The 14,705-nt window shown below is 39.3% G+C and overlaps 1 protein-coding gene across 1 annotated transcript in view; it reads right to left on the reverse strand.

The window, feature by feature from the left end:
• Positions 1-13,185: 13,185 nt before the first annotated feature.
• LOC111892947 (phosphoglycerate mutase-like protein 1) overlaps positions 13,186-14,705 on the reverse strand; it is a 7,096-nt gene continuing 5,576 nt past the window's right edge. The window contains 5 exon segments of the mRNA XM_052767797.1: positions 13,186-13,492; positions 13,643-13,687; positions 14,388-14,507; positions 14,613-14,632; positions 14,634-14,702. Of these exon segments, the coding sequence (XP_052623757.1) occupies positions 13,411-13,492; positions 13,643-13,687; positions 14,388-14,507; positions 14,613-14,632; positions 14,634-14,702 (336 nt within the window). The 3' untranslated portion in view covers positions 13,186-13,410.

Consider the following 14,705-nt stretch of genomic DNA (forward strand, 5'->3'; position numbering starts at 1 on the left):
AGTTCACTTGGGAGCGCGAGGATTAAATGAAACTTAAATATCCTCATCTTTTTGCTTAGTTGTGTTGTAATAACTTAGTTGCTTGAATCCTAAATTTTGGGACAAAATTTCCTCTAACAGGCGGATCATTTGGAAAAAATTTTATAAGTGTCGAAAGGAAATAAATAAAAACACGTGAAACACCCTCGAATTCATTTGGAAAAATTTTTAGTTTACGACCATTTAATCGGGTACGACCATAAACTCCGTTTAACGTCGGTATTGGGTGGATCCCCACCTGGCCACAAAAACTCGAACCCTATATAAGGGTTGAGTGGCTTTCATTTGAGCCTTTTTCCCACTCCTAAAGCTTTCTCTCTCTACTTTCTCTCTCTCTCTCTACAAGTTGGATTTTGGTCAAGAAACACCTCATTCAAGCTCCAAAATCGTAAGTAATCCTCCCTAGCTTGTTGTTTAACTTGTATCCATGCAAATTCAGGGTTGAATCATCCCAAATACCTCAAACACTTGAGTTCACGGTTGGGGAACACCTCCCAAAACCGTAAACACCCATAAGTGGGTTTTGAAGCCCCAAAACCCCTCCAAAACACTTCTAATGCTTATCTATGACTTAAAAACTTGCATACATGAAATTAGAACCCCAAAATCATGTCTTTATGGGAGTAAAAATGAGTTTACGGTCCATGAACATTCATGAACCGTAAACACCATAAAGGGTGTTTTGGTGTCCCTAACTCCTTCCTTAGCATGTTTAATGGGCTAGAAACTTGTATAAATGAGCTTAGGACCACAAAACACGAAGGAGAGGATGTGCTCAAGGGTTTACGGCCGTAAACCCTAGTGTTTACGACCGTAAACTCCCATGGAGTGGTCCAAGGACCGCAAACTCCAAGGGAGTACCCTTTTGAACCCTAATCACTTCTTGAGCCTTTGATTTGACCTTAGAATCCTTCCTAGTGATGCAAGAGACCTTTGAACACACAAAATCACTATTCCCATGAGTTTACGGCCATAAAATCATGGGGGAAGTGGTCTCTCAACCACAAACTCATGTTAGGGTGGTCATTTGAAGTGTAAACTCCATAATGAGGCCACACACTCGTTAGAAGCAACCCCTATCACTCCTTGCACTTGTAGCAAAGTGTTTTCATGCACTAAAGGGTCTTTACTTGCTAAATTGGTGATAAAATGACTAATTAGACACCATCATGTTCCACTACATGTTACATAGGATCCGTGGGCGTGTTCAAGTCCTCACTTGACACCTAGCATCCTACCCGGCATTCCATCCACTCCACTCACTAAAGGTGAGTTTATACCCCTTAATTAACCTTTCAAATGTTTTAAATGCTTTTATGGGGGGAATACAAGTTGAATCCAACAAATTATAGTATCAATCACATGTGATTTGTAACTTGCAATCAAAAAGGATTTCTATACATCTAACCGTTTTGCCATCAAAACTGCTTTCAATGATTATCAAATTCATTTTCATGTTAAGTTGTTATAAAAACTATTTCCAAACTCTTTTAAACTTCTTATGTTCTTAAAATATATCTACACCAATATATTTATATAAGTAAGACTTGAAGGACTTAGGTCTGATAGCTCGCCTTATTACCTGTTCTTCTTTGATTGGGGTCTTAGGGTATATTGTTATCTGTCCGACTGTCGTTGAATTCTTAGTTATATATTGTATGTATTTGTGTTGGATATGAATGTTTTCACTCCGTTCAATACTTGGGTGTATTCAACATAGACTACAACGTGCTATTTAACTATAATAGGTATAGTTAAGGTTTCCCGCTCTTACTACCATCACTATGACACTTACTATAGTTAGCTCTATTATGAGTCTCTACATGTTAAGTACTATACTAGGAGAATACTATATACTATAAAAAAGAACACTAAATACATAATACCGAGAAGCACACTATACACTAATACAAGAGAACATACTAAAACAAAATGTGATACACTATTCCTCTATACGGCACTTTACTGTGCCTTCGCCGTGTAATCATAGTCTCCTGGAGGGAGAGTGGGCTCTACGCGTATAGATCTATACAGGGCGGACACTACCACATCCCGACTGCTAGCTACAGTCCGAGCCGACTAGGCCCAGGGATGATAACATGTTGCCACACTACGTGTGACCTGGAGGGTAATTATGCATTCGATCGCCTATCTGCATGGTTACATATAGATTCACATTCGGATCCCTAAATTAATAAATTAAGAATTAAAGGTAAAGTAGACTCCCCGAGGTGTTTTATATATACTTATCACTACCTAGACTTTACAGTTTATTTACCATTCAGTCAGCAGTAACATTGCTGGAATAATACATTATTTTCCCATTTACTTTGTTCAATGAAGTCCAAACTATATTTTTTTATAATTGAGAGTCTAATTGGGAAAACTTTTACACACTCAAAGGATCAAACCTACAAGTAACCAAGTCTTGGCAGAAGACAACTTTTACTGGAAAATATAGGATCTTCTAGAGATTCACACTATTTTCAAACTCGATAACAACTTTCATGTTATACAATTGTAAACACTTTTATACAAGCAATGACACTAAATTCTTATGAACTCACCAGCTTTATGCTGATACTCGTTTTCAAAATAACTTGTATTCTCAAGTCGTCAGTAGACAGGTACAGATGCAACTTTTGAGAAGACGGAGCACATACAAGACTCCTCTTTATTTTGATTATACTTTTTTTGGTGTCTAACAAACTGTACAGAACACGCTTGTATTACAATTACTATATTAATGCAATGGATGTTGTTGCTTGTTTTTACTATTATGCATTGTTATGATTCTGTACATGACGTCCTCCACCCCAGAACGTATTTCGCCGTTCTCGGTTTTTGGGTGTGACAAATTGGTATTAGAGCAATCTTTATAGTGAATCAAGTATATCAACCCATAAAAGATATACGAACTATAAACACATCGGGATTAAAACACTCTGACCAAGAATATATACTTTTAAATAATAAAATATTTAACTAAGTATATATATATATATATATATATATATATATGCACCCATTAATACAAAGGATTAGTATCATACTAGAATAGAACAAAAGTATTAAGCTTGTTGAACAGCACAATTAGGTTTTAGAGACATATAGTCAAGTCTGGGTGAATGTAGCCTGATCAACTACATTTTCCTAGGAGTGACTAGCATGTGCCTAAGAATGGTTGTGGTGTTACAACAAGTCTAAAAACCTACCAACACTACCATAAGAACATCTGAACAAGAATACTATAGGAGTATTCTGCATTCTATTAACTACATATGTGAGAACTAAAAGGGTCGTTACTAGTAGGGAAATAGTTGCTAAGTGGATACACCACGGTTACATGTGACTAAGGTGCTATAGACTTAGAATATGCGACCTTTGCTTCATTTCATGTTCTTGTTTGATTGTGGACTTAGAGTTAGGGTCACTTATCCGAAGGTCTATCCTGATTTGGTTACATGTAATTGGTATGCACTATGCAAGTATTGGGTCGGCTAATAACAATCATCTTATAAGTATCCTAGATTAGTACGTCTATTAACCTTTCTTTCCTTATTCTCGCGTAGTTAGCATGGCTGGCTTCCACCATCCCGACAATCCGTACTATCTAAATCAAGGCATTGGAGGATGGCTCGAGGAAGAGTCAGAAGATGATCACCCGATCCCTTTGGACGATCACCGTGCAGAAGGCTTTTCGGATAGCTCAAACTCTGAACTAGAAGTCAACAACCTACCCCCTGTAGCTCTAAACCCCAACCCCTGTCCAGCATTCCAAGGTCCCATTCCCATGTGGGCAACAACCTTGGACCGATGGAGCGATGAACAGGGTCAGCCCTTACCTTTCAATGGAGACCGAAGCTTTTACAACATAAGCGAGGGTGGATCGGCTGATCGAGCCCTACCCTTCATGGTCCGGAGGATTGCTAGGAACGTCGCGCAAGGTCATGCAACTATCGGCAGAGTTGTAGAAATTAATGCCAACTCTAACCTTAACACTGTCCGTATCCGCCAGTTGGAAGAAGCCATGGATAGGACTAGGAGGACCAATGAGGCTCTACAGCAACAGCTAGCTGCATCTCGAGCCGAAGTTAGGGAACTCCGAGCGCGTCAGAGAACACAAGAGCGACATCTTCAAGAAGTTGTGCGCCAACTGGCCGATCTTAGGGTTCGCCCAAGGGATACCCGTCGCCAGTAGAAAATGTCAACTTATCTCCCCCTTTTGTTTAAGGAATAGCCTTTTCTTTTCTATGCTCGGTAGAGCACTTGTCTGTAAACATTTCTAACTCTGAAAGTACCTTACCTAGACTACTAGACTGCCAACATTTTTCCTTATGGTTTGATGTAAGACCTACTGTTAGGTCAATTTTCCCGAACTCATATTACATCATTAATACCAGTAATATTGGCAGTTACCTACTCTGTTGCTATGACTCTATCTGATGGTTGGACTATGTCGATTTAGTCCATGAAACACTCTCATCATGTTTGCAATTGATTCTTATTATTGTCATCATCTCTATAAAACTTTATGTAAAATATGCCTCCCCGCAAGCACCCGAACAGAGGCAGACCTATGACTCAAACTCCACCTCCACCACCTCCTCCTCCGCAGTTCGATCCGGTGCTGTTTCAGACAGCTGTAACCGCAACTGTGACGGCAGCTATGGCCCAAATGAATTCTGGCGATGCAAGTGGAGCCGGAATGGGCACCAACTCTAGGCATGGTGAAATCCACCCACGTGCACAGGGGTGCACCTATAAGGATTTCATGAGCTGCAAACCATCATTCTTTAATGGAACCGGAGGGATCATTGCACTGTCCCAATGGATCGAAAGAACCGAAGCTATTTTCGAAATGTGCTCATGCCCCGAGGAGAGCAAAATCAAGTTCGTTGCTGCTACCTTCACTGAAAGGACCCTGACATAGTGGAATGGCCATGTCAATTCACTCTCTTTGGTGACAACCAATGCCATGGGCTGGGACACACTGAAGGACCTTCTGAGAAGGGGGTATTGTCCTAGGGGTGAAGTCCAGAAGCTTGAGGAGGAGCTCTAGAACCTCAAAATGAAGGGGACCGACGTAGTGGCTTATACGGCCAGGTTCTGCAACCTGGTAGCTATGTGCCCTAACATGATCCCTTCTGAAAGCAATAAAATTGAATGATACATCTGGGGCTTTGTGCTCCTGTATCGAGGGAACGTTCTATCATCACACCCTACAACCTTTGACAACGCCAAGGAATTGGCCCACGGGTTGATTGATCATGAAGTTCCTCCCACTCCGTCAACAACAACAGCAGCTACCACCACACTGACCAAGACATCTGACAACAAGAGGAAGCAGTGGGACCGAAAGAAAGGCAAGTCAACTCAATCTTCCTCTAAGAACCAACAAACTGTGGCTGTCCATGCTACCACTACTCCTGCTACCCCTGTACCAGCAAAATCCTATGCTGGAAACCTGTCCAAAGTGCCCCTTCCATCATAACGGCCCCTACCATGAATTGCACTGCACTAATTGCGACCGGAAGGGCCATACCGCCCGATTTTGCAAATCTCAACCCAAACCCATTTCTTAGGTCCCCGGGTCGGGAGTAAGTCAAGCCTGTTATGGTTGTGGTGAGGTAGGGAATTTCAAGAAAAACTGCCCGAAATCTAGGAATGCGGGAGGAACAGGGAGACTACTTGCTATTGGCCACAATGAAGTAGTAGCAGACCCCACAGTAGTCACGGGTACGTTCCTTCTTGATGACTCTTATGCTTGTATCCTATTCAATAGTGGAGCAGCAAGAAGTTTCGTAAACAATAACTTTAAACACTTACTTAAACAATCCCCGCAACTATTAGGAGAAACCTTCGTCGTAGAAATGGCTAATGGAAAGACAGAGAATTCTAACGAAATTTACATAGGTTGTACCCTCACACTAGATAATCATTCATTCCCGATCGACCTTATACCAGTATCGATCAAGAGTTTTGATGTCATCGTGGGCATGGACTGGTTGAGTCTCCATCATGCTGACATCCAGTGTTTCGACAAAGCAATTCGTTTAAACCTATCAAATAATGAAACCTTGATGATCTACGGAGACAAACCTAGTACGAGCCTTCACATCATCTCAAGTATACAAGCCCAGAAGTACTTGCGTAAGGAATATCGTGCATTCCTTGCACACGTCGTCGATACAAGCCAGAAAGCAAAAGACCTAAAAGACTACCCTATAGTATGTGACTTCCCCGACGTCTTTCCAGAGGAACTACCAGGTTTACCTCCCCAACATCAGGTCGAGTTCAGGATCGACCTAATTCCAGGAGCTACCCCCGTAGCCAAATCGCCCTATCGTCTAGCGCCTGCTGAGATGTAAGAACTGTCCGGTCAACTTAACGAGCTGCTCAGCAAGGGCTTCATAAGACCAAGCTTCTCACCTTGGGGAGCACCGGCCTTGTTCGTAAAGAAGAAAGACAGATCGTTCCGTATGTGCATCGATTATAGAGAACTCAACAAGCTGACGGTCAAAAATTGCTACCCTCTTCCTTGTATAGACGACCTATTCGACCAACTGCAAGGGGCGAGTTACTTTTCCAAGATTGATCTTAGGTCCGGGTATCACCAGTTACAAGTGCTTGAGGAGGATGTCCCGAAAACAGCCTTCCGAACTCGTTACGGACACTACGAGTTCGTCGTGATGCTGTTCGGACTGACCAATGCACCCACAGTCTTCATGGACTTGATGAACAGAGTGTGTCGTCCTTACTTGGATCAGTTCGTCATTGTCTTCATTGATGACATACTTGTCTACTCTCGAAGTAAGGAGGAACATAACGATCATCTACGACGAGTCCTGGAAACCCTATGATCGGAGAAGTTATATGCGAAGTTCTCTAAGTGCGAATTTTGGATCCGAAGAGTCAAATTCTTAGGACACGTGGTTAGCGAGGAAGGAATCCACGTGGACCCATCCAAGATTAAGGCTATTGAGAACTAGTCAGCACCAAAGACGCCTACAGAAATTCGTCAATTTCTAGGCCTCGCTGGCTACTACCGCAACTTCATTCAGAACTTCTCTCGAATCGTGAAACCCCTTACAACATTGACCCAAAAAGGCGTGGCCTTTGACTGGGGAGAGAAACAGGAGAAGGCATTCCAGACCCTGAAACGAGCCTTATACACCACACCAATATTGTCCCTCCCCGAGGGGACAGAAGATTTTGTGGTATACTGCGATGCATCCAATCAGGGCCTCGGTTGTGTCCTGATACAACGAGGTAAGGTCATCGCCTATGCCTCAAGACAGCTGAAGACACACGAGGTCAACTACACCACACACGATCTCGAATTAGGGGCGGTTGTGTTCGCTTTAAATATTTGGAGACACTACCTGTACGGTACGAAGAGCACGATATACACCGACCACAAAAGCCTCCAACACATACTCGACCAGAAGGAGCTCAATATGAGACAACAACGGTGGGTCGAGCTACTTAATGATTACGACTGCGAGATTCGTTATCACCCGGGAAAAGCCAATGTAGTAGCAGACGCCCTAAGTCGAAAGGAATATTTTGGTCGAAGAGTCAAGTCATTAACAATGACTATCCATTCGCATCTATCCGCACAGATTAAGGAGGCTCGGCTCGAAGCTTTGAAACCTGAGAATGTAGCGGGAGAATCCCTGTGAGGAATGGATAAGAACCTAGAAGTTAAGGGTGACGGAGCATTATATCTCATGGACCGAATCTGGACACCACGACACGGTGGCTTCAGAGACTTGGTCATGAAGGAAGCACACAACACTCGATATTCCGTTCCCCCAGGTTCAGATAAGATTTATACGGATCTCAAGAAATCATATTGGTGGCCTAACATGAAAGCAGAGATTGCTACCTTCGTGAGTAAATGCCTTACTTGCGAAAAGGTCAAGGTCAAATACCAGAAGCCATCAGGTCTACTATAGCAACCGGAGATACCTGAATGGAAGTGGGAGCGGATCACTATGGATTTCATAACCAAGCTACCCAAGACAACAGGTGGGCTTGATACCATATGGGTCATCGTCGACAGATTAACCAAGTCCGCGCACTTCCTACCCATCAAGGAAACAGATAAGATGGAGAAACTCACAAGAACATACATTAAGGAGATCGTACGAATGCATGGTGTTCCTATATCTATAATCTCCGATAGAAATAGTAGGTTCACTTTGAGATTTTGGCAATCACTACAAAACGCCTTAGGGACGAGGCTGGACATGAGTACAGCCTACCATCCGCAAACCGACGGACAGAGTGAGAGGACTATCCAAACCGTGGAGGATATGCTGCGAGCCTATGTGATCGACTTTCGTAAGGCGTGGGATACCCACTTACCCTTTGTCAAGCTTTCTTACAACAACAGTTATCACACGAGCATCAAGGCAGCTCCATTCGAAGCCTTCTACGGCCGAAAGTGCAGATCCCCTATGTGCTGGGTTGAGGTGGGTGACACTCAGTTAGCTAAAGGACGAGTTCTTGATAGCGCTATAACGGGTCCGAAAATCATTCGAGAAGCGACCGAGAAAATAGTGCAGATTCGTGAACGATTAAAAACTGCTAGAGATCGACAGAAAAGCTACGTAGACAAACGAAGAAAACCTTTGGAATTCCAGGTGGGAGACCAAGTTCTTTTGAAAGTCTCACGCTGGAAGGGCACGATACGCTTTGGAAAGCGTAGAAAGCTGAATCCAAGATACATAGGGCCTTTCGAGATTATCGCTAGAATCGGCCCCGTAGCTTACAAACTCAATCTACCCCGCGAACTCAGTAACATACACCCTACCTTCCACGTCTCGAACTTGAAAAAGTGCCTATCCGACGAGACTCTCATTATCCCACTCGACGAGATCGAGATCAACGAGAGCCTCAACTTCATGGAAGAACCTATAGAGATTATGGACCGAGAGGTCATATGAACGAAACAAAGCCGCATCCTAATTGTGAAAGTTTGCTGGAATGCTAAACAGGGACCGGAGTTCACTTGGGAGCGCGAGGATTAAATGAAACTTAAATATCCTCATCTCTTTGCTTAGTTGTGTTGTAATAACTTAGTTGCTTGAATCCTAAATTTTGGGACAAAATTTCCTCTAACGGAGGGATGATGTGACAACCTGAAATTTATTCCGTCGCTATAACCCATTTCCGTTAATAAAATTTATTTTATTGAAATTTTCCGTTAACTTTTGGGTTAGACAAATCAATTAATGTTTTTATTTTATTTTTATAAGTGTCGAAACGAAATAAATAAAAACACGTGAAACACCCTCGAATTCATTTCGAAAAGTTTTTAGTTTACGACCATTTAATCGGGTACGACCATAAACTCCGTTTAACGTCGGTATTGGGTGGATCCCCACCTGGCCACAAAAACTCGAACCCTATATAAGGGTTGAGTGGCTTTCATTTGTGCCTTTTTCCCACTCCTAAAGCTTTCTCTCTCTACTCTCTCTCTCTCTCTCTACAAGTTGGATTTGGTCAAGAAACACCTCATTCAAGCTCCAAAATCATAAGTAATCCTCCCTAGCTTGTTGTTTAACTTGTATCCATGCAAATTCGGGGTTGAATCATCCCAAATACCTCAAAAACTTGAGTTTACGGTTGGGGAACACCTCCCAAAACCGTAAACACCCATAAGTGGGTTTTGAAGCCCCAAAACCCTTCTAATGCTTATCTATGACTTAGAAACTAGCACACATGAAATTAGAACCCCAAAATCATGTCTTTATAGGAGTAAACATGAGTTTACGGTCCATGAACATTCATGAACCATAAACACCAAAACCTTACACCATAAAGGGTGTTTTGGTGTCCCTAACTCCTTCCTTAGCATGTTTAATGGACTAGAAACTTGTATAAATGAGCTTAGGACCACAAAACACGAAGGAGAGGATGTACTCAAGGGTTTACGGCCGTAAACCCTAGTGTTTACGACCGTAAACTCCCAAGCAGTGGTCCAAGGACCGCAAACTCCAAGGGAGTACCCTTTTGAACCCTAATCACTTCTTGAGCCTTTGATTTGATCTTAGAATCCTTCCTAGTGATGCAAGAGACCTTTAGACACACAAACTCACTATTCCCATGAGTTTACGGCCATAAAATCATGGGGGAAGTGGTCTCTCAACCACAAACTCATGTTAGGGTGGTCATTTGAAGTGTAAACTCCATAGTGAGGCCATACACTCGTTAGAAGCAACCCCTGGCACTCCTTGCACTTGTAGCAAAGTGTTTTCATGCACTAAAGGGTCTTTACTTGCTAAATTGGTGATAAAATGACTAATTAGACACCATCATGTTCCACTACATGTTACATAGGATCCGTGGGCGTGTTCAAGTCCTCACTTGACACCTAGCATCCTACCCGGCATTCCATCCACTCCACTCACTAAAGGTGAGTTCATACCCCTTAATTAACCTTTCAAATGTTTTAAATGCTTTTATGGGGGGAATACAAGTTGAATCCAACAAATTATAGTATCAATCACATGTGATTTGTAACTTGCAATCAAAAAGGATTTCTATACATCTAACCGTTTTGCCATCAAAACTGCTTTCAATGATTATCAAATTCATTTTCATGTTAAGTTGTTATAAAAACTATTTCCAAACTCTTTTAAACTTCTTATGTTCTTAAAATATATCTACACCAATATATTTATATAAGTAAGACTTGAAGGACTTAGGTCTGATAGCTCGCCTTATTACCTGTTCTTCTTTGATTGGGGTCTTAGGGTATATTGTTATCTGTCCGACTGTCGTTGAATTCTTAGTTATATATTGTATGTATTTGTGTTGGATATGAATGTTTTCACTCCGTTCAATACTTGGGTGTATTCAACATAGACTACAACGTGCTATTTAACTATAATAGGTATAGTTAAGGTTTCCCGCTCTTACTACCATCACTATGACACTTACCATAGTTAGCTCTATTATGAGTCTCTACATGTTAAGTACTATACTAGGAGAATACTATATACTATAAAAAAGAACACTAAATACATAATACCAAGAAGCACACTATACACTAATACAAGAGAACATACTAAAACAAAATGTGATACACTATTCCTCTATACGGCACTTTACTGCGCCTTCGCCGTGTAATCATAGTCTCCTGGAGGGAGAGTGGGCTCTACGCATATAGATCTATACAGGGCGGACACTACCACATCCCGACTGCTAGCTACAGTCCGAGCCGACTAGGCCCAGGGATGATAACATGTTGCCACACTACGTGTGACCTGGAGGGTAATTATGCATTCGATCGCCTATCTGCATGGTTACATATAGATTCACATTCGGATCCCTAAATTAATAAATTAAGAATTAAAGGTAAAGTAGACTCCCCGAGGTGTTTTATATATACTTATCACTACCTAGACTTTACAGTTTATTTACCATTCAGTCAGCAGTAACATTGCTGGAATAATACATTATTTTCCCATTTACTTTGTTCAATGAAGTCCAAACTATATTTTTTTATTATTGAGAGTCTAATTGGGAAAACTTTTACACACTCAAAGGATCAAACCTACAAGTAACCAAGTCTTGGCAGAAGACAACTTTTACTGGAAAATATAGGATCTTCTAGAGATTCACACTATTTTCAAACTCGATAACAACTTTCATGTTATACAATTGTAAACACTTTTATACAAGCAATGACACTAAATTCTTATGAACTCACCAGCTTTATGCTGATACTCGTTTTCAAAATAACTTGTATTCTCAAGTCGTCAGTAGACAGGTACAGATGCAACTTTTGAGAAGACGGAGCACATACAAGACTCCTCTTTATTTTGATTATACTTTTTTTGGTGTCTAACAAACTGTACAGAACACGCTTGTATTACAATTACTATATTAATGCAATGGATGTTGTTGCTTGTTTTTACTATTATGCATTGTTATGATTCTGTACATGACGTCCTCCACCCCAGAACGTATTCCGCCGTTCTCGGTTTTGGGGTGTGACACTCATATCTCAGTAGGTCTTCACAGTTCTCAAAATTTAGCTAGAAGAAGTCATGAATGCACTTCTTGAATCAATCCTCTAAGCCGAATTTCATTTGTTAGTTGGATGTAGTGACCAAAATGCAAGATTTGTGAAAGTTCATTATTATTAATAGTGTTAACCTGTAGCAATTTATGAAATTAATATTATATTTTTGTTCATAACATTTTTTTTGTAATAATTTATTTTATCGGAAGATATGTATATGTGATTGGGTGTAGCCTGAAAAATCATATTTTAATTTTTATAAGGAAAAAATACTTTGAAATTGACCAAATTAAAATGTCTAAATTTGATGTTTATGATTATGACAATTCACTTTATTTGTAATGTTATCGAATTTCTTTATTGAATTTAATGTTGTTGGTACTAACAACTTATTGTTGCTTTTGGTTTTAAATGACTAATATGAAAAGAACCATATGATCCTCCATGGGGGTTGACATACCGAACAAAATCAATTCATAAAGCTACTACACAACATGTTTTAATCAAGAAATCGCATTATGTTGTGATAAAACAAATATCACATAGATCATTTACTGTATTAAAAACCAAATTGCTCTAATATAAATATTAAATATTTTTATCTAATAAGTTTGGTTCAAAAACTCCAAAAATGAATCTAACATTTTTTTTATTAAAATTCAACCTAAGACATGTATTTAATTTATGTTCCCCGCGTTTAACGTGGGTCATAATCCAGTTTTAATATAACATGTAGTGTTTTTATGTATGCAAGTAAAGTTAGTGGGATGTCTAATAGAATTGAATAGCTTCCTAGATATATTCGGGAATCTTCATTTCCCTCGTTTTCTAAATGGATTGGCAATGATATAACTGGATAGCATTTTGCATAACTGCAAAAAGTTATAGCATCTCATGCTTTATCAGTCTAGTAATAAAAACTACAACTTTTTCTTCTTCAACAAAAGTGGTCATCTAATGAGGGCATTCATGTATTATGCAACCTGTCATGCCTTGTAGCAGGTGGAGGTAAAAAGAATAAATCTTTTCCATTAAAAAAAAAAAAAAAAAAAAAAAACTAATTTTCCTAATATATTCTTGAAATTGCCTTTGTGTTGCAATCATAATGAACTAAAACAGAACCATAATCAAGCATTTTATTAAATACAAAACATTGTTCAAGTCTAACATGATACCGAGTATATAGACATAGAGGATAATAGTAACAACTTCACTAGACATCAATCGTATATCTCTTTTGATTTTTCTGTAATCCTTCCTGCCTAGCATCTAATTTTTTTAATTTGCATAAAAAAAATGAAATACCAAATGCAGCCAAGGGGACGGTACTACTAAACAACATCACTAGGGACATCAGTACCGCTAGGAATTTTGCCAGGAAAGTCTGTTTTTGAAGCGTTTGATCCTAACATGCTGCAGAATAGATGGATGATGATCAGTAACACGGTTTCTCAAGATTCAATCATTCTCAACTCAAAAACCTTGTCCAGGATATATATATATATATATATATATATATATATATATATATATATATATATATATATATGCATGCTTGCTTACCTTCTATCAATGATGACCATAGAACGAAGCTCACAGTTGTTGAAGCTGAGTACATCAGAATCACAAACAGACTTGGTTAACCTCTTCAAAACATGTATGATATATCAATCGAGTTACATAAGTTATGGATGGGTGTGGTTGAGACGAATCTAAAAGCTTGTGCTTATTATAAACATATATATGTTTTATCAAGGAAAAGTACTCCCTCACAGGACATAAGTTTTATTATAGATTATTGGTAAAAAGGAAGTTTTTTTTTATTCTAGGAACATACTTTCAAAATCAACGTTTAAAAGCGCATATATATATATATATATATATATATATATATATATATATATATCCTACAAGTTTATTAGCAAATAAGAGGCCTCAATTTCTATTTTTGTAAATTTGTTCCCTAAAAGATATACAAGAAACAGCAACATACTATTATTTATTTGTTTATTACAGAGTGTATCCTACTTTCATTTTTCTCTATTCCAAGATTGTATTTTTTTGTTAGGGCATTTTATTTACCCAATTATAACATTGTACTTTGAAAAAAAAAACTTTTTAAAGCAGTAAGTTTACTTTGAAAAATCCAGCTACTTGCTTTGTATATTCTTAGTGCAATGGAAGAAATGAAAGTTGGATACTATAATAAACATATGGATGAAAGTATATTCTTGCCTCTAACCTAAAAGAAAAAGAGGTGAATAAAAAATTGTAATTCAAATGGATAGAAGAATAAAGAAGGACTTACTGTTTAGACATTTCCTTCTTCAACGTGGGATGGCAATCATCTCCATATGCAGCAAGTGTATGAAACAAGAAACCACTATGGGTCACTACTGCAATCTCCTTCTCTTCCCGAGTCAACAACCTGCATAAAATATAAAAATATATACATTTGATGTCAAAACATTAAGTTGTGTTTCTTTCTTTTGACTTTATTTTGAAAAAAAAAAGTGTATGATAAAGAAATGACCATTTCATAAACTTCACCCCCCCTGGCTGCAACATCCTCATTCTTTTCTCTTGTATCAGGCGTCCACAAAACATCCCCCTCGTTTTCTATCTG

The sequence above is a fragment of the Lactuca sativa genome, chromosome 9 (assembly GCF_002870075.4).
Source record: "Lactuca sativa cultivar Salinas chromosome 9, Lsat_Salinas_v11, whole genome shotgun sequence".
Taxonomy (NCBI): domain Eukaryota; kingdom Viridiplantae; phylum Streptophyta; class Magnoliopsida; order Asterales; family Asteraceae; genus Lactuca; species Lactuca sativa.